The 20,904-nt window shown below is 41.7% G+C and overlaps 1 protein-coding gene and 1 long non-coding RNA gene across 6 annotated transcripts in view; one reads left to right on the forward strand and one right to left on the reverse strand.

Annotated features, from left to right (window-relative positions):
- LOC135168006 (uncharacterized) overlaps positions 1-19,180 on the reverse strand; it is a 24,318-nt gene extending 5,138 nt beyond the window's left edge. The window contains exons 1-6 of one of the 3 annotated variants that reach the window (XR_010299958.1): positions 18,826-19,180; positions 8,181-8,357; positions 7,719-8,056; positions 7,473-7,619; positions 6,896-7,410; positions 6,591-6,750 (exon numbers count right to left, since the gene is read on the reverse strand). Coding sequence is in view for 2 of the 3 variants with exons in the window: in XM_064131822.1 (XP_063987892.1) it covers positions 6,698-6,750; positions 6,896-7,410; positions 7,473-7,619; positions 7,719-8,056; positions 8,181-8,357; positions 18,826-19,116 (1,521 nt within the window). In the remaining variant the exon portion in view is untranslated. The remainder of the gene's footprint in view (positions 1-6,590; positions 6,751-6,895; positions 7,411-7,472; positions 7,620-7,718; positions 8,057-8,180; positions 8,358-18,825) is intronic. The other 2 variants (XM_064131822.1, XM_064131821.1) reach the window with 2 other exon arrangements.
- Positions 11,268-13,360, forward strand: LOC135168013 (uncharacterized). 3 transcript variants are annotated; one of them, XR_010299960.1, is made up of 3 exons: positions 11,268-12,698; positions 12,837-12,949; positions 13,202-13,360. It is a non-coding gene; the product is annotated as an uncharacterized LOC135168013 (long non-coding RNA). The 3 variants fall into 3 exon arrangements; XR_010299959.1 differs by having other exon boundaries at positions 12,843-12,949; XR_010299961.1 differs by lacking the exon at positions 13,202-13,360 and having other exon boundaries at positions 11,270-12,539; positions 12,640-12,698; positions 12,843-13,187.
- Positions 19,181-20,904: the final 1,724 nt, after the last annotated feature.

Raw genomic sequence — 20,904 nt, forward strand, 5'->3', positions numbered from 1 at the left:
AAGCGGAAGACTCCCTCGAAACGAGCGGTGAGACCTGATGCTCTGATTGTTCGCCCTAACGATAAGACGAAATATGCGGATATACTTCGTCGCGTTAAGAAGGATGTATCCTCCGAGGACGCTATTGGTTGCGTTGACAAGATCCGTCGCACGGCAACAGGAGATATGCTCATCATCCTGAGCAAGAACACGACTGACGGAGCGCCGAAGCTGCGAGCGGCGATCGCCGAAGTCCTCAAAGACGAGGCGGCTGTGAGCAGTAAGGGGCCCCAGGAGGATCTCGAGATCAAAGACCTCGACGACATTACAACGAAGGACGATGTCATCGCGGCCCTGCAAGCAGTGGCGGGGGCGGATTACGAGATCAAGGCGGATGTGGTCAAGTCTCTTCGTAGAGCATATGGCGGGACCCAGACTGCCTCAGTGAGACTCGAAGCTGCTACAGCGGAGAAGATCCTGGGGGAGCACGGGAAGATCAAAATAGGCTGGGTGAACTGCCGGGTGAGAAGGGTGGAGTGCCCGCTCAAGTGCTTTAAGTGCTGGCAATATGGACACCTCGCCATCCGATGTAAGAGCACAGTTGACCGTTCGAAACTCTGTGTCAAGTGCGCAGAGGAAGGACACAAGGTCAAGGACTGCAAAAATGAGCCAAGGTGTGCCCTGTGCACGGAAAAAGACGACTCGAAGAACTGTGCTCATGTCGCCGGTAGCTGCAGATGCCCAACGTACAGGGAGGCACTCCGGGACCTCAGCAACAAAAGGCGATAGTACGATGGTTAACCTCAAGGTGCTCCAGCTCAACCTCAACCACTGCGAGGTTGCACATGATTTGCTCATGCAATCAGTGAGGGAGCTGAAGCCAGACGTGGTAGTGATATCGGAGCCATATAGACACCTCGACACCCAGCTCTGGGTTGCCGACGTGTCCAAAACGGCCGTCGTTTGGTCTTGCAGCGGACTCCCATTCCAGAGCGCCGCTTGTAGTACGGAGGTAGGCTTTGTGAGGACCAAGGTTGGTGGAATACATCTCTACAGCTGTTATGCCCCACCTAGCTTTACATTGGACGTGTTCACCGACTTTCTGGATAGGCTGTCTAGAGATGCGAAGCAGCATTTTCCCGTGGCGATAGCCGGGGACTTCAATGCCTGGGCAGTCGATTGGGGAAGTCGAGAGACGAACGCGAAAGGCCAAGCCATGCTGGAAACACTGGCATCGCTGGATGTGGTCCTGCTTAACACCGGCAGCGAACCGACGTTCATGAGGGGAGCGGCGAGCTCAATCGTGGATCTTACCTTTGTGAGCAGCAGCCTCGCGAGGAGAGGCTACTCCTGGGAGGTAAGTGAGACCTATACTGGGAGTGACCACCGCGCGATTGTCTGGGAGGCATCAACCGGCCAGAAACGTTCACCAGCATCGAAGAGGACCAATACAGTGGGCTGGAAGGCGAGCACCTTCGATCCTAGCTCCTTCCTAGTAGCACTGGAGGACTGCCCGATTGGTGGCAGTAATGCGACTGAAAAGGCAGTGAACCTCATGAGCCGACTCGTAGAAGCCTGCGATACTACTATGCCGAGAAAGCGTCTCATCATCCGATGGCCACCAGTACACTGGTGGAACGACGCCATTGCTGAGCTGCGGAAGGAGTGCAACGCCGCGAGAAGAGCATCCCAGCGCGCCCGGAAGAAACCGAACTTCAAGGAGCTGGAAATGAGATACAAGAACTCGCGTCATAAGCTTAATAAGACCATAAAGCGTAGCAAAGCGCATTCCTGGAATGAGCTGATCGGTGAAGTAGACGCTGATCCATGGGGCAGGCCGTACAAAGTGGTAATGGCTCGTTTCAAAAGTCAACCGATACCACCGCCAACGTGCCCTGACCTTCTGGGAAGAATTGTCTCCGTCTTATTCCCACAACAACCGGGACGCCAGTGGGCCAACAATCAGAAGGGTCAGTTGACGATCCCAGAAGTCACTGAGGATGAGCTAATGGAGGCATGCAGGAGGGTTGGAAACAGCAAGGCCCCTGGTCTTGATGGGATTCCTAACATCGCGCTAAAAGCCGCCATCCAAGCCCTACCGGGACTATTCTTGGACGTGTATAATGAGTGTCTCAGAGAGGGTACTTTCCCCGCCAATTGGAAGCAGCAGAGACTGGTGTTACTCCCGAAAGGGAAAAAGCCAACGGACGAACCATCATCCTATCGTCCTCTCTGCTTGCTGGACACAGCTGGCAAGATCCTCGAACGTATCGTCCACAGAAGAATTGACGCAGCTGTTGAACCACTGCTAGCCGGTCATAAATATGGGTTTCGGAAAGGCCGATCAACACTGGATGCCATCAACCTCGTTATCGACACCGCCAGAGAAGCGATCACAGGAGCGAGGTGGCTCGGGGGCACAAAGAAGTACTGCTTGGTGGTTACGCTGGACATCAAGAATGCTTTCAACTCAGCCAGGTGGGACTGCATCATGGAGGCACTTGAGAGACTCCACGTGCCCGAGTATCTTCGGAACATGGTGGCCAATTATTTCACCGAAAGGGTACTCAAATACGACACGGAGGATGGTCCCAAGGAGTACAAGGTCGCAGGAGGGGTGCCCCAGGGCTCGGTACTGGGCCCTCTTTTGTGGAACATTATGTACGATGGCCTACTGAAGCTGACTCTGCCACCGGAGGTGAAACTGGTTGCCTTCGCGGATGATGTGGCCGTAGTCGTTGTAGGGAAACACCTCGAGGAGATTCAACTAGCCTTCGATATCACCTTCGAGGCAGTCCGCACATGGATGGGAACAGTGGGCCTAAGCTTGGCGGAGCACAAAACCGAGGCCGTGTTGATTACGAGCAGAAAGGCACTGGAGACAATCACGCTGCGAGTCGGAAGTTATGAAGTCACATCTCAACCGTACATTCGGTACTTGGGGGTGATGATTGACGCCCGGCTCAACTTCAAACAGCAGATTGAGCATACGACGATCAAGGCATCCGCTGTCAGAGCAGCTCTCTCACGTCTGATGCCTAATGTAGGAGGCCCCAAGCAGAAGAGGCGAGCGTTGCTGACGTCAGTGATTACGTCAGTCCTGACATACGGCATCTCTGTTTGGGCTGACGCACTGCAGATGCAGCAACTAAGGCGAAAGGTGGCGTCGGTCTACCGGCTGAGCGCTCTCAGAACAGCAAGCGCTTACCGCACTGTGTCTGAGGACGCAGTGTGTGTCATCGCCGGTATGCTGCCCATAGAGGAGTTGGCCGAAGAACGAAGATCTTTATATCGTCGAAAGCGTACGGAGGACACCAGCATAGCACAGCTTGTAACGGACGAGAGATGTAAAAGCATCAACCGATGGCAGCAGAAATGGGACACCTCAGGTAAGGGGCGATGGACCTACCGTCTCATACCTAAGATAGGTGTATGGCTGGAGCGTAATTACGGTGAAGTCAATTACTATGTAACCCAGATGCTCACAGGACATGGGTGCTTTCGGGCGTATCTCCATAAGTTTAAGCATGAAGATTCTCCCGAATGCCCACTATGCATGCATACTGTTGAGGACGCTGAACATGTGTTTTTTGCATGTCCAAGATTCAGCACGAACCGTTCTGAGTGGGAATCTGCACTTGGTGGCAAGATCCTGCCCGAGAACCTGATGGATGCAATGGTGGCATCAAAGACCGCCTGGGACGCCACAAGCGACTTTGCGGCTCAGGTCGTGAAGGAGCTGCGAGAGGAAGAGCGCCGTCGTAAGAACGCTGACTGAAAGAGGAAGCAGCTGGAACCTCCTACTGACACCAACATCCAAGTGAGGAAGGAGAACGAACGATCTAGCGATGAACTGAGGAAGAGCTACAGCTAGTACGACCCCCCCTGTGAAGTAATGCCTAACGGCGGTTCCGCAGGGAATACGGGGTAAGAGAAAAGAGGAAAACGGGGGTTTACTCAGTAAAAATCTGAGATCTGGTTTAACATCACTTTCCAGAATCTTTTGAAGATTACCCGAAACCTCTAGAGAAAAAAGAAAAAAAAAAAAAAACACACACACACACACACACACACACGCACACACACACACACACACACACACACACACACACACACACACACACACACACACACGCACACACACGCACACACACACACGCACACACGCACACACACAGAGTTTTGTACACGATCCTACATAGATATTTGTAGTTGCATTGGTATCTGTATAATCGAAGTGTTTATTATTGAAACTTTTAGTTGTTTCATCTTTTTAAAAGTATCCCCACATCTTGTTATCAAGTCAACTTAAGAGAATCTAGTGACAAATCTATGAGACTATTCGATGCGGGATTTGCCTTGGGATGTAATTTTTAGGGATGGCCGAGATAAAGGTGGATGGCGGGAGGATGGGGCGAAGGTGGATAAATCACGGCACGTGCACGGCGGCCAAATCACTTTTTTATTCAAAGAAACATCAAATTACACACTGCACAAATTACGACTAATGTCGAGGTGAAAAGCAGCCGATCGAATGACAGTTGAGCCCGTTGTAATGAAAAATAGCGATGGTCGAAAGTACTATTGTTACGTACCCCGTACTTATTTATTTAAATAATGGAATAGAAGTTTGGTAAGTGATCGATGGATTCGTTATCGTTGATGTCGTAAAATTTCTCAATTGCCTTTTAGAGCCCAACCAATATGGTTCCAGTTAGAACACACCTTTTCTCTTAATTAAAAAGCCACCCGATAAACTTCGCGGTTATCGATTGCCGTCATTGCGAAGGGTGACTCATCCACGTTCACAAGAGGGACATGCGACGATTACCCGAATTTATGGGACACATGCTGCTTAGATTGCAATCGGGAAAGCGGGGGCTTATCCGCCACCTATGGCTGGCACGAATGAAAAGGAATGGAACTATGCATCCCCCACCATCGTTAAATCAGACACCAATATTTCCTAATAAGAACATTTTCCTTAACCAGCCCAAAAGAAAGAAAAGGGACGATTCTAGACACTAAATTATCAATTGGTGCGCTTTTCTCATTATAAAAAGGGGCTCGGGCCACGGAAAAGTCAATTCGACAGTCATCGCCGGAAGGATCAGTCCTAATCTACCTGCGGCTACCGAAGACACCCCGTTGCAAAATCCTTCTACCTGTAATTGACTTGTAATTGCGGATAATTCCGATTATCCTAATCACCTTAATGATTAGCCCTCCCAGTTAAGTGGTCTTTCCCATTGTACCGAGCTGTAAAGTCATTAACAACCCCTCGCGGAACCTCCGAGATCTTCAACACCTTCCACTGATTTTCAGAATCACCAACATCTTCAGCCAAAGTCCAGGATCATCAAGACATTGCACTGATTTCATCCGCGCCCCTGCAACCAACGGCCTAGTAGAACCAGCCCCACATCGGGCAGACAACCCCTGGAAACCCTGACAGGAGCATGTTTCGCTTTCAGAGCATTTTCTTCATTTTCCCCAATCTGTAAGTTTTAATTACAATGATCCCTATACTTCTGTCTCTCTTGTCTTCCTGTTTTCCCTCCGATCGTTTTTCCCCTGGGTCTTCGCGAAATGGAGTCATTTTTAATCAATAATAAACTGTTTGATCTACCCTAAATTTTGGTCTCTGTTTTTATTTTTCTGCGCGCATCGTTGTCGGCGCATTTCAATACCTTATCCAGAACATCAAGATCCCTAACAATTATGTGACGAGGTCACATAACCTCCTTTGCCTCCCCCCTCCCCGCCCCCTCATCGCCATCACTTTCGCCCCGTAATTATCACCGTTGGAGAACTCCTACCCGCGTGAGTCCTCCCGCCTCCCCCGCTCCCTTACTCGCCACTCTCATCATCGACAGCGGACAGTATACGCACCATACACATGTCGTCACCCCTCAACTCTCGGAAGATGCCTACTAGCATCAACCGGCGGATCACCGGTTACATCCGGATCCGCATCACCCGGAAATTGACGATTACCGGCCGAGGACCCCCGAATACATCGCGAAGAGGCTCAACTGCCCCAATAACGGACACTCGAATCGTAGCGTGTGGAGACTATTGAAAGATAAATTATCAGTTGAGAAGATCGGAAGTGCAACCCAGAATACAAGTGACCCAGAGAAGCCCGCCAGGAGGAGAGGCTCCACTGGACGTGAACCCCGCTATAGCTGCCTACCCCTTGGAAGGGTTGAGACCCCCGGACAATTCGTGAAGGAGACGACCCCCGAACACAGTGGAGATCGGTCAGGGACAGCACTGAGTGAGTACCCTTCCCTTCCCTCTTGCCCCAGCAGATATCTTTCCCCTCATTATTACAATAAACCTCCCTTTCACCGGTGACTCCCTGTTAATTTCATATCATTTGGATTATAGTTAACTATTGGACCCCCTAAATTCTACCCCCCTTTTATTGAAATATTAGAGCCCTCCCCCCTTTGTTATTATATAGAGTGACCCGACAAGTGACCTGTCTTGCCCCAACCCTGGATAATATTGAAAGCCGTAATTGGTTAATTCTTCAAATACATTAATAATTCTTTTAATAAACTATTTCTTCATAATTCGCCGTTGTCACTTTTTTATTTACTGACCTGCTCTGTAATTATTATTTAATATTAGAAGAAATGTCACACAATATAAGCGTAACCAACCACTTAACACGGGTTTTCCATCGTTACGTGGTGACACCCTGTCGGGATTAGTGACAATCAGACAAGGGTTTGGAGATAGACATCTGGTCTCTTCCGCTCTCTTATTAGACACAGTGGGCCACAACAAACCGTTACGTAGTAAATAACGAGTAAAATGGAATTATTCTCAGATATATAACATCTTTGGTGGAATGCATTGCTGATAAAAACATTCAAGCTATTTGTGAGTAGAAGAAAAATCATACCTTTATCATCAACATATCCTAAATCCCCTGTTTTGAACCACTCTCCATCCATACAGTCGTCGGTGGCTTTTTTATTCTTGTAGTATCCAGCCATCACTTGTGGGCCTTTCACATAAATTTCTCCGATCTTGTTAGTGCCCAGATTTATTCTCAAGTTATCATTATCACTGTCAACAATACGAATTTTAGTATTTATAGTTATTAATCCTGCAGAGTTCCAATCCGAATGTTTGGCTCGTGCTACCAATGGTGAGGTTTCTGTCAATCCATAACCCTGGGTCACTTTGACTTGCATTTTCGAGTGAAATTTATTGATCAGTTCACCTCCAAGGGGGGCAGCCCCAGATACAACATTTTTTACACTCTCTACATATTCTTTTATGAATCTGTCATCATTTACCATAAGTTGTATCACTGGCGGGACTACGTACAATGCCGTCGTTTTATTCTCCTTAAGCACATCCAACAAATTGTTGGCTGTGAACCGAGGCATGCAAATTACTTTACCCCCCATCCTAGAACCATATTCAATGACTCGTATTAATGGAACTAAATGGTTAATTATTTGAGCACTTACCTCAGATAGTTTAAAAGGCAAATAACGAAGCCGAAGATATGGTAAAAAGGTAGAAATGCAGGTACAATCTCTTGGTGTTCACCTATAGCTGGTTCATCATGATGGTAGGCACGGTGTTCACCCTGTATGAAATTGGCGACAATGTTCCTGAAATAATATTTCGAGAATAACAACAATTGACAGCGTGTGTGGATAGGTTGTTTGGTTTTTCGTCGATAAAGATTGGATTAACCAATTGATTCCAACCTGTGAGTGATTTCAACACCTTTCGGCAGTCCAGTTGTACCACTTGAATACGGCAAAATGAATGTATCATTTTGATTAACGTTTACAGATTGATTGTCTGTATTTTTGAATTCGTCAACTCCATCAGAAATTAAATCGTTAAAATCGATCGCACTTGCAGGACGTGACTCACTTCCTGTTGATACCACTATTATTGGCAACTGAATCAAGTTTCGTTCTTTTATAACTTTTCCAATCACCGGATATATTTCTGGAGTTGTAATTATTGCCGTAGCGTCCGAATTGACAATTTGCACACCCATTTCATGCGCTGTATAAGCTGAGTTTAATAAGGTCATCTGAGAATATATGAGAACATTAAGTATATTGAATCTTTCGTAATGAATGTGAAACAACAGGACATAAAGTGAAAATACATAAGAGAAATTATGTTTTTAATGGAACCCAAGTACCATAATCTACCTTCAGTCCAGCTTCGCTCACTCCCAACGCAATTATAGCATACTCTGGAATATTCGGAAGAGCTATTGCTAACGTATCTCCATACCTCAAATTGCTGCGCCGTAAAGATGTGGCCAATCGACCAGATAATTTTCTTAATATTTCGTATGTATACCATTTTCCAGATGCGGCACATACCTAAAAAATCATTGAGTATTTTCATTCAAACATGCCTGGATTCCAAGTAATATTCTTAGTTGATAATGATCAACATTCACATAAAATCCATTCACCGACAAGTAAATTGTCTAATATAAAACTAAGAGTGTCGTTCTACTCTCATCTAAAATCAATAAATATCGATGAGTTGGTCTGCTTAATTGAACACTCTTCATCATTACAAATAATTACGGAGTACGAGTTTATTTTAGAGGCCAATACTCCATCAATCTTATAATAATGGTGGAGTAGACCGTTTTTACCGGCTTTTCATCGTATTTGTAATGATAACGAGGATTTTATGTCCTTTTTTAGAGAAGAAGGTGTTGTCAAGGCAAGTGCTCTCTGTTCTAAATGTCAATCTAAGATCTTCTTCTGTTAATATTTTCTTGAGCTCATGTTTTCACGATTCAAAACAGGGATTGAGTGGATTTAGATGGCGATTTTTCATTACCTAAATCACGATCGGGATCTGGCATAACAAACCCGAAATTCTTAAGCAATTCTGCATAATTGGAAACTTTTTCGCAGGTACTACAACTAGTAACCCTGTTCGTCGATGCAGAATTTGCAAACTCCATCACCGGTGAAGAATTTGCAATCTGCCATAACCGCGGAGGAGTTCGACGACTGTCCTCAGGTTCTGTTCTGTCCATGTTCAGAAGATGTCTTGCTCCATTGCTTTTTAGACCAAGCATGGTTGTTATGGGTGTTCTACAGAGATCAATTGTACTCCAGGCGACTGAAATGCTCATCCTATGGTTGATGGTCTGGTTTCCCAGGGCTAGAGGGACTACGATTGATTCAGGATCGGTTTCATTATATGCTGTCTGCTTAATCAGCCGATCAGCCACCTTCTGGAACTCACCCTAAGGTTACCCAGTTCCATTCTCCACCTCTAATGATCTTCTCGACGGTTACACAAACTAGCTCTAAGTCGGCGCTGGGTGTCATGACTACTTCAGTGGGTGCATGGCTATCTGACCACATATAATTATTTTTGTTTTTAGACAAACTCCACCAACTTCAGCCAGTCCCAGCTATCAATGCAAAATTTGAACTTAAATTGACATTGCAACGACCAGGCTAAGCTTAACGTGGTGATCTAACCATTTGACTGTGCCCTAGTAGGGCACGTCTTTGGACTGGCGTCCAGGGGTCAGAGAGCAGTCGTCTCCTCAGAATCCGGCCTAAAAGGGTAATGGTCGTGTATGACAGCCCACTAGGGCGTACTAGTGAGTCGGCCAATTCTTAATTTCGGGGAGGGAAGAGCTCGTAAAGCTAGCGTGGATCAAGCGAGTCGTTCCTGGAGCTAGACAGAAAGCTCGCAACTCGAGACCAACCGACCAGGAATTGTCAGTAGTGCCAATTATTAATATGCCCAATCAGCGCAGTAGGGATAGTGGCGTCGTATGACGGAGTCACTATCGTACCAATCCGCCGACGTACGAGCAATAAGTACGAAGCGTACAGGTAATGTAGCGGATATTACATAATTCCCTTTGCTTGCGATTTTCGGCCAGAAAATCAAGCAACAGACGTAACTCGTTTCTTGAAAACGACAACCTCAACAGGAGCGGATTGCGACCTGGTTGATAGCTGTGCACTATAATGAGATGTCATCAGCCCTCGTGTCTGAAGCCCAACTGAGGCTTCAACCGGTCTGATGAAGTGGTTCGTCGCGGGTCTGCCGTCAATCTAGTCGCCAATCGGAGGCGAGACACTCATGGAACGCTCTAGAAGCCAATTTGATTTCCTCCTCTCCCTCACCGGGCAGCTCTCGATTCTCGTGAGGAGAAGGAAAACTCTGTGAGACGAAGGTCAATAATCAGTAAATACGTTATTAATGCTTCTAATGTCACTTTAGTATTGATAGAGTGCGACTCGTATATTTGGTGGGTTAACGGGTATCGCAAAAATTGAAAACCTTAGCTTGACTCTCTCGCACCGCGTTTTACGCCAGACTAGCCCGAGGAACAACGCTCTCGAGAATTGAGAGCTACCCGGAGAGGGAGAAGAGAAAATTAAATTCGCTTCTAGAGCATCCTATGAGTGCCTCCGATTGGCGACTAGATTGACGGCAGACCCGCGACGAACCACTTCAATAACCACGTCGTGACATCCTTCTGCCTGCCACCTGGATTTATAGTTGCGGTTAACCTGGATAATCCTAATCCTTCCCAACCTGAGTGCTCCTTCCTTTTTCTCGAGTTGAAGTCATTGAAACCCTCGTAAGCCCTCTAAGACTCAGCATCTTCTACTGGTCTTCCGAATAATCAGCATCCTCAGTCAGGATCTAAGCTAATCAGAAAATTGCGCCGGTTTCATCTGCACCACTGCAAACACAGCTCTAGTGGAACGAACCCCACGTTGGTCAGACGACCCTGAGAGACCCCGACTGGAGAACCAAATTCGCGCTTTTAGCATTCCTTTCGATTTCCTCAATAGCTGTAAGGTTTAATTACGTTAATCCCTATACTTCTGTCTCTCGTATCTTGCTGTTTTTCCGGCTCCAACTTTTTTTCCCCAGGATCTACGCGAAACGGAATCCATTTTAATAGAGAATAAATCGTTTGACCTCGCCTAATTTGTGTCTGTTTCTCTCCTATCTGTCGTCAGAGTCTTTGCTGTCTCTCCATGTCCTCCTTTATGATAATCAATAAAGTCTTTGTCTTTTTTCGTCAATCTTTTTGCTTATTTCAAAAAATGGATCAATATATTTCTCGTATAGTAGTGAATAAAAAACAAAGAATATTCGGCGCCACCAATGAATTTATTTTTCATTGGCTCCACGTACTTTTGAATGAATCACCTTTAATACCTTTCGTGATCGTCTGCGGCGGAGTTGAAATGATTCACGACGCAATTCTGCTTCGACGCAGACATTCCTTCCTTCACGATTGTCATAACTTGATTATTTTTATGGTATGTTTTGCATAGATTTGCAGCAAGAGGAACTACAAAATCATTTCTAGCATTTTTGCTGCGTGATAGAAGATTTGTTGTTGTATTTGGCACGTGCAACATATCTCCTGCCAACAATGTTGCTTTATCGGCGTTTGTAGATACAGAAAACTCGATATCTCGAACCCTCTCAGCATTTAGTATTGGCTTATCAGTAGTAACGATATAAACTTCTTATTTCTTCCTGAAGTTCTGGAAGGCTTGCCTCTGGGGTGATATGTGGATTGAAGCTCCGAACTCGATTACCCAATCAATATTTGTGATACTCGTGGCAGCGTCAGTATTTTTGTGATTTTTATCACAATCGTTTGTCGAATAATCAACTCTATGACAATCTTGACAATGAGGAGTGTTGGAAATCCTGCGAAACTCCGGACCCTCCCTTCCCCGCGACGACTCGCCGATCGTATGACCCCTGGGCCATAACAATCCAGTATGTATTACCAGAGGCCTAACTCGAATATTTTACTACTTCAGGTGCCACTTCCTGGACGTCTCAACCTCGGAAATACCGGTCAAACGCTAAGGAATAGGTCAAGTGGCGAGAATTAGATTGTTGCCCGTGACCCCACTCATTATCCTCACTCGCTGTGTGAAGCTCAGTCGATTAGCGTTGCCGTGCATTCGGACAAGTGTTCCAATTGTTACGATAATAAATTTCGGTGTAATTCTCATAATTTAATTATAGTGACTGCTCGTGAAATATTCTCTGTATTTACTCTATTATCATTTTTGAAGTGAAACTTCTTTGCGCTCGTTGGGCTGTAATTCCAATATCGTATGTAACGAAAAATCGACAGGAAAAGGGAGGGGATGGCGCGCCTGGTGGAGCAGTCGGACAGAAGGAGACATGGGAGAGAGACGAAAACGCAATAGATTCGGAGTAGCAAAAAACGAGAGCGGGGTCGCATGCGTAGCGTAATGAAGCTCCTTTAGGGAAATGATTTTATGTGGACTAAGTGAGAACAAGCATCGTTATGAAAAACATAAGAAAAATGTATATCATAGCTGATAGCATGTTTTCGAATTCGTAATAATAATAATCAATTTGTAATAAATCGTAGGGAGATGAAATTTATAGGAAAACGCACTGTTCGATAAAATGGCTTCATTCTATACTGTAGAATTGAGGAATTTTCTTCGAATATGCCACGAACAAATATTGTACTTCATAGTAACTTTTCCGGAGTTGCCATGGTAATTGAAAAAAAAATTGTAAAAAAAGGAATAAAAAATCACGCGCAATTGTCACATTATTTTGCTTTTACTGAGACAAAACATTTGCTCTGCTTAAAAGAAACACAATTCAGCAGGAGAAAATTTGAGGGGCTGCTGAAGATTTCCCCCAACAAAAAGGTATTAGGTATTTTTCTTAAGGGGTTACTAGCATGTGATCACTTCGAAAAATCGATTTTTTAAAAAATACTTTGACAGTAAAACCTATTGAAAACATGCTGTGAAAAATTCAGACCGAAATTCATAGTATTTGATAAGTTACAGCTCATAGTCGCCGACGTGTCGTAAGGCTTTAAACCAGGCTTTAAACTTTAAACGCTTTTTTCTCGAATCATCATTGTCTGAAACTGTCATGGTCCTAGAAAAAAAAAGTATTCAACCGATTGCTTTAAAATTTACATATGTTCTTCTACTCATTTATAGTTATCGCCCCTACCAGAATTATTTATTTTCGAAAATATTTTCATATTTTTTTAAAACGATTTTTAACGAAAAAGAACAAGACTTTCGTGATTTTTTTTTGAAGTTCGATATTTTTTTTTTTTAATGAAATTGATTATATTTGGTAGGGACGATAGCCGCAGATCTACTGAATAATAATCCATTCGATTTTTTTATTTCAGACAACATGAACAGCCGCCATCACCATGACCAGTGAACTACCTTTTTTTGTTGGGGACTACTTTGGCTTTAAAAAAATATATATTAAAAATTTTAAAAAGAAAAAGAAAAAAATTTTTTTTTTGTACATTTCAAAATACAAATAAAAACATATTAAAAAATTAAAATGATTGAATTTTGCTGTCGCATGAAAACAAATTTCCTAAAAAGTAGTAAAATGTATGCGTTCACATGCATCCATCCCATTTTCCAGAAATATATATTCTCGATATTATTATAGGTATCATCATTTTTCCCATCTATTTAACTGAGGTGAAGTTGGAATAAGCAAGAATCACATTGACCCATCTCCTTCCATTGAAATGATTAATGCGAATATTTTTTTTTACGAACAGTAAGATGTTCAATGATTTCTATTGAATGTATTATATTTATACATAGACAAGCAATTATCAAAAAAGTAACTTTGGAGAAGCACTATATGAAGAGTTTTTTAAAAAATTTCGTCAGCCTAGAAAGCTAGTGCCCATTGAGATCCATGAAGTTTCATTTCTATCGCCTACCTTTCTAGGCTGACAATTTTTTTTTAATAAAGTGACGGTTTTGGAAACCCATTCGGTGTACGTCCTGTGACATCTTCCGGTCCCCCTCATTTTTCACCACCTCCTTCGCATAGTCTCACCTACTCGTCCACCTCACTTCCCACTAACCACGTTTCATATCAAACAAGGAAAACAATTTTTTCTAGTATTATAACTTGTGGAATATAAAACTGACTAACAATTTTTGTTATCTTTGTTTTTGTTTTGATTAGATGAGATTCGATCTCCAGTCCAGAGATTTCAATCGATATAATCAGCACTTGATAGTCTTCTGATAATTCCTCGTCCACGCTTCGTCCGCTGCGCTGTCTCGCGGCGCCTCCGAAAACTTGTCCCGTTTTTCGTTTCATAATATCTCTCAGTATCATACCTTAATTAGGACGAGTTTGTACCGCCTAGCTTACTGAGCGGTCTTCGAGGTCAAGTCAGAGCACTCGGGAGCTGTTTAAGTTGTTTTTTGCCTACAGGGCCGTGATTGAACGTCAATTGTCTTATGCCCACTTGTGAAGATTGGATAATTATGTGAAAGATAGTGGAAAAGATAAAAACGTCCATCATGTGGTAATAAGTTGTTGACGTTTGAAAATGGGTTGTTTTGCCACCCACCGATTGCGATAACGATAATAATAAGTAATAAGTTTAGGCATGAAAATATTCATACAGTTTATCTGCCTGAAAAATCCACATGACGTATCTATTGAATTCGGAAGGGAATGTAGATCAAATATGTAACGTAATTCAAGGACATCTTTTGGCTCGTTGTCTTCGTACACATTTAGTTCGAAACGAAAGGTAAATGAAATATGGTAGGTCTTGATCATCGTCATGTAAATCATGAATTATGACTGGGAGCCCTCATTTTTAATCATAGGCAGATGATAAGGGTATTCCGATGTTATTCTGAATCTATAATATGAATACATATATTAGTATATGTGGGTGAAATTGAATAGATAAATATTATGCGATAAAGTACAAAGGAAAATCTCGGTTGACGTAAATGATGGTATAGATTAAACATTCTACTCTTGTATGTATCCTAATATTGTAGAAATAATTTCAATTAATGTTTAGAAATAGCGTACTCTGGTTATCATTGTCGTTTTCCACTGTAAAAATAGAGAAATATAAGTAAACTGCACTCTTTAATGTTCCATGATTATTCTTGGCTTGCATCGATCAAGAACGTAGGAAAAAATCCGAATATTGCACTGAGAAAAATTGAGATGTAATAAAGATAATGTTAATAAAATTATCTGGTTATTACCATTAGAGACAATACGATAAAGCGTACCACGAGCTTTTTTTCGAAATGAAAAAGGTAGTCCCTATGCAAACGTAGGAATAATAACAAAATGAACAACGAAAATGTTTATGTAAAAAGAAATCGATAAATTTCGAAGAGCTATTTCATAATTGTAAAAAAAAATTTACAACTTTGTCGCGTTTCAAGATACATCAGTATGATATTACAGTTGATCACCCGATTGATCATAATTGTTATTCATGTTTTCAAATGTCAAGAAAACGTTAGTAGTTCAATACCCGGAGACCCTAGACTATTTAAAAAATCATTAAGTTTTTTTCCAAATCGATCCGTTGGAATCGACCATTTTTTGTTTTTCTAATTTCGCCTGAAAATGTTGTAGAATGTTGTGAAACGTGAAAATACGTAGTTATAAGTGAATCTGGATATGTCTGGATGTACATACGTATACATGTACATACATATGTATGTATGCAAATGTAATTTCCAAAAAAAGGGAAAACGAGCATACGATCGACTTTACCCGGCGGAAGTCATCTGAGCGTGGCTGCACATGTAATTAGTGATTGTTTTTTCCTTTCTATAAATTCCATTACTATTATGCTCCCGAATGGAGTCAGTGAAAAATGTAGAAAAAAACAACTCTACATTTTTATAGAAGATGCACCAAGAAAAAGTTGGCAGTGGTTGACCCTGAAAACTTTTGAATAATAAATGTAAATGAAAAAGAGATTCTTGGTACGGATTTTTCCACTTCACTGTCTCTGACAAATTCGATAGCCTCAATTTAATTCTCCATTTTAGTCTTCCTTCAACTTGTTTTTCATAATAAGAACTCTTGTTGACCGCTCTTTTTTATTTCTATTTATTTTTCAAGAATATTCAGGGCGAACCGGTACACAAAAATTTTTTTTGGTCCATCTTTTACAACAATTTATATGTTCTCTTGGTTTGAATTCAGAACTCAATTGCATAGGGTTGAAATTTCGCAAGACAGTTAAACCCACCGTCGGTAATACTTCAAGGTCGCACGTAGCCTTCGGATGGATCAGTGCTGTCAACGTCACGAATTGATTGTAACAATTTTATAATGTGAAATCGTGAGAATGTGAATATGGGACCGTTCCTATGCGCATATTTTTTCAACTAACGATCCCAAAAATATAGAAAGTGATTTATACAGGGTAACTGAGGGCAATATTCTAATTCATTGTCCCGTACTCCGTCCGTAGGTAATCATTCAAAATCATTTAGAGGTAATGGAGGGGGTAGTTGTGTCATGGATAAATATCCGGTGGCGCGCGGCCTGCGTCCGTTAAGGGGTTATTCTCATGTGAACGCCTATATTTTACCACTTTTTCGGAATTTTTTTTTTATGCGACAACAACCTTCAATCATGTTGATTTTTTAATATATTTTTATTTGTATTTTGAAATATACGAAAAAATTTTTTTTTGGCGTTTTTTACGTTTTTAACATATATTTTTTTTAAGTCAAAGTAGTCCCCAACCAAAAAAGGTAGTTCACTGGTCAAGATGATAACGGCTGTTCATGTTGTCTGAGATAAAAAAATCGAATGGATTATTATTCAGTAGATCTGTGGCTATCGTCCCTACCAAATATAATCAATTTCATTGAAAACAAAAAAAAATATCGAACTTCAAAAAAAAAATCACGAAAATCTCGTTCTTTTTCGTTACAAATCGTTTAAAAAAAATATGAAGATATTGTCGAAAATAAACAATTGTGGTAGGGACGATAACTATAAATGAGTAGAACAACATATGTAAATTTTAAAGCAATCGGTTGAATACTTTTTCTTGTAGGACCTTGACCGTTTCAGAAAATGATGATTCGAGAAAAACGCGTTTAAAGTTTAAAGCCTGGTAGACAATCGCTTACGACGCGTCGGCTACTATGAGCTGTAACTTATCAAATACTATGAATTTCGGTCTGAATTTTTCACAGCATGTTTTCAATAGGTTTTACTGTCAAAATATTAAAAAAAAAAAAAATCGATTTTTTGAAATGCTCACATGAGAATAACCCCTTAAATTAAAGCTAGACATTCTGACTCAAAACTTCTCCTTGAAAAATCAGAAAATATTTTCATCGAAAAGTTGAGGCAAAAATATAAATTTTATGGACGAAGGAATTGTGAGAATAATTTTTTTTTTCAATACTCAATGAATTGGAAAGCAATGGATTTCAGGAAACTGCCCATATCACCCCTCCCTAACCCTCCTAACAAATCTGTGAAAATTCAGAAAACAAATTTTTCTAGCACAAAAAAACTTTTGAATTTTTTCGAGTCCAGACACGGAAAAAACTCATCGTAAAATACGATTTATAGGTGATTTTTTAAATCATGAAGTACGATTTAAAAAAAAAAAGGTAAACTACGGAATCCGATCTCGTATATCACGGTTTTTCATGATTTGCGCTTCTTTCCTCGTCATTGATGAGATGTCAATCATGTAACATCTTTGATTAAGGAAATCGTAAATGTAATTGAAAAAAAAAATTTGTTTCCAATATAAGATCTTTACGTTTTGGAGGATTGTGAATCATCTGGGCCCAACATTTAAGGCCTTTTTTTCCTAAATTTTTCAAGACAATTTCGAAAATATTGAGAAAAACGCTCCTCAAACCAATCAAAACTCTGCAAGTGTCAAATTACTCTGAATCTTTACAGTTGCAGAACGCTAATGGAAAACTTGAGCAATTTCACACTGCCAAATTTTTTATTTGTTTAATAAGCGTCTTTCCCAGCATTTTCAAAGTTACCTCGAAAAATATGGGAAAAAAATTCCCCGAAATTGGGGCCCAGACGATTCAGAGTCATCTGAAATGTGAAGATTTCAAGTTGGCAAAAACACTGTTCTTCTTTCCGACTGCATTTACGATTTTTGGAATCAAGGATTTTACGCGAGTCAAATCTCACAAATGACATGATAAGGCGCGTATATCACGAGGTGGGACAACGTATTTTACACCCCAAAAAACGTAATTTACGCGATTTAATCTCGTTATTTACGTTTTTTAAAATCGTCATTTCCTTTTTTTTAAATCGTAATTTACAAGATAGGAACTCGTAATTTACGAGTTCGAAATCATATTCTATCTTTTAAAAATGGTAATTTACATTTTAGAAATCAAACTGTACGGTTTCCAAATGGTAATTTGCGAGTTTAAAAATCTCGTAAACAGTTTTCTAAGTTTCGACTTTGACCAATAGTTTTTTCTGTGTGCATAATGAAAATGGTTGGCTGAGTTGAAAGAGAATTCTTCATATGCCCTTGCCAAAAACTCTGTGCTATTCGTCAACTTTTCCTAGGTGAAAAAAATTACAATAATTCCAAATATTAAAAATCATTATTAAATGATTACTGCAGGTAATTTTTTTGAAAAATAATAGTCTAATTAGCCATAATTCTCGTACCTGAAATTGCAATAGATTCACCAGGAAATAACTGGTCTGGAGAACTTAAGTTCCAAAAGGGACATTTTCTTCGGCTGATTATACAAAAAGATGTCAGACATCCTATAGTCTGAACCAAAATCATTTTTCCCCTCGTATATTAAATCAACGTGTTTAAGAGAAATTTAATTCGAATGCACGTAAGCGAAAAATATCTTGATGATTGTTGTGTAAATAATCGCATCTCTTCTGTACCAAGAGGGGTAAATTAGTAACAAAATTATTTTCAAAATTGTAGAGAGTGGGTCTCTTCGTTGATCATATTTCAATACATACCACGGCAGTTTTATTCCGCCAATTATCAACATTTTTCCAAACAATTTGATGTACATAGTCAGACGGAATTTCAACGTCAGGAAAAGGGCTCGTAAATATATTGTTGTGATCAACAGTCGGTCCATATGTACACAGCAGTCGTTTATCCACCCACTTTCTGTGTGAAATACTGAAGTGGTTCATTAATTGTGTTTGATGTAATTTATAAACGTTCGCATTCAATGAATGGCCGTCGTTAAATTTTCCTTTCAGGAACACTTTAACTCTACGAAACGTGAAAAGTCGTTGCATGTTACTGTTTACTTTAACCTGTTCACCGGAGCAGTGAATAAGTCAGACTGAAGTATTTTCAGATCAGAGGTTTCACAGTCATTATACGATAATGTAGTAGTGCATTGGCAGCAGACTACGTCAGCTATCGATAGCCCCACGAGAAAACATTGTTCTTGAATTGCAACTGAAAGAAAGACACTCTTACAAATCATGATAGTGCTTCAAAGTGAAATTACCAGTCATGACACTGAGATATTTTTATTTTCCTACCATTTCTAAGAAAAATATCGAGATTATCGCATTGAAAGAATAACCAGGAATGAAGATTGAAGGGATTGAATGAAGTAGAGCCTCAAATCTGGGGAGCCCAGTGACCCCACGCGAACGCTAGTGATGACCCCAGCCGTGGAAGCGCCATCGTCGACTTTGATGGCTCAGTGGGTTGTCGATCTCCGACATCTCCATAGCTCGACAGTGGGCAGTGGCAGTCCCGCCGTCGCAGAGATAGGAAATCGTTATCTTTTGTCACACTCATATTTTTTTATGCATTTCAGAGAATTTTTTCTCTCGTTATGGAATATCAAGGATTATTTCGGGAAATATCCGATAATATCGTAGCTCTTGTGGTATTATATGCCATAATTTTTTCATAATTCTGCGGGTAGGCTATATATAAAAAAAGAAACGATAGCTTAACCAAATAAACCCCTTGTCAAACTGACAGATTGATCACGGATAGTTTTATTGCCATTGTATGGTTTTACACCTTTTACAGACAAGGATTCCTTAAATGGTATACGTTGTATTTATTAATACGATGTACCCCAATTATATGGTTCACGTATACGAACTCTACTTCATAAAATCTCTAAACAAAAACAAAAACGAAAACTAGAAAAGAAAAAACAAGTAATAGTTTGGCCGTGGTTTCCTGTTCCGCCCTAATGTGTCGCCTGAGCTGCCTCTGCTTCCTTGGTTTTAGCTGCCTTGTGGAATGCCTTCAGGTAGTTGCATATGGCATATGGTTCGGACTGCCTCTCAGCACCCCCATGAGCCACTGGTCCAGGGGTAGGTATCTTGGACATTGAGTGATCCAATCGGACAATCCTTTTGATATCAACGTTGGTATTGATTGTTGAGCTTGCAGACAGAGCAAGACGTGCTCTAGTGTTTCCGTGTCACCACAGAAGGTGCAGCTAGAGTTATCATAACCTTTCTGGGTACTTTTGCCTATATTGCCGCACCTGACACGAGCCCACTGCTCTTTGGTATCTCCACTTATGTTCTTGTAGCTCCAATAGTTCTGGCCATCGATATTAACTGCTAAGTACTTGTACTGGGGCCAGTACCTAGAGTTGTCTATATGGTGCCAGTCAGTCTGGATCTCCTGATCCGTCTTGGTGTTCAGATTTCTCTCCAGTTGGGACAATAACTCTACATGTTCTCCCTGGTCCCAAATCCACCTCACCGGGGTCCCATCTCCACCTTCCTCGAAGGCCACGTTCATCATTTTTCCAAGTTTGGAGGGGTACCTGTTGAGTACTCCCCTTACCTCTTCTCTCAGAGCTTTCCTGGGCCATCTGTCCTCCTTCATCCCCAGGATATCAGCCAGGTACCTGTATGCTCTTATTCGCCCCTCTATGTCAATGCTTCGTCTGCCTGATTCCATCCTCCAAATATAGGCAGGGGTGTTCGGTGCTAAGCCCATTGCCATTTTGATGTATCTACTCTGCATTCTCATCATGGTGTCATAGTGTCCCCACCCCCAGAGCTCGATACCATACAGATACCCCGACTTTCCCATGA

This window comes from Diachasmimorpha longicaudata, chromosome 12, assembly GCF_034640455.1.
Source record: "Diachasmimorpha longicaudata isolate KC_UGA_2023 chromosome 12, iyDiaLong2, whole genome shotgun sequence".
Lineage (NCBI taxonomy): Eukaryota > Metazoa > Arthropoda > Insecta > Hymenoptera > Braconidae > Diachasmimorpha > Diachasmimorpha longicaudata.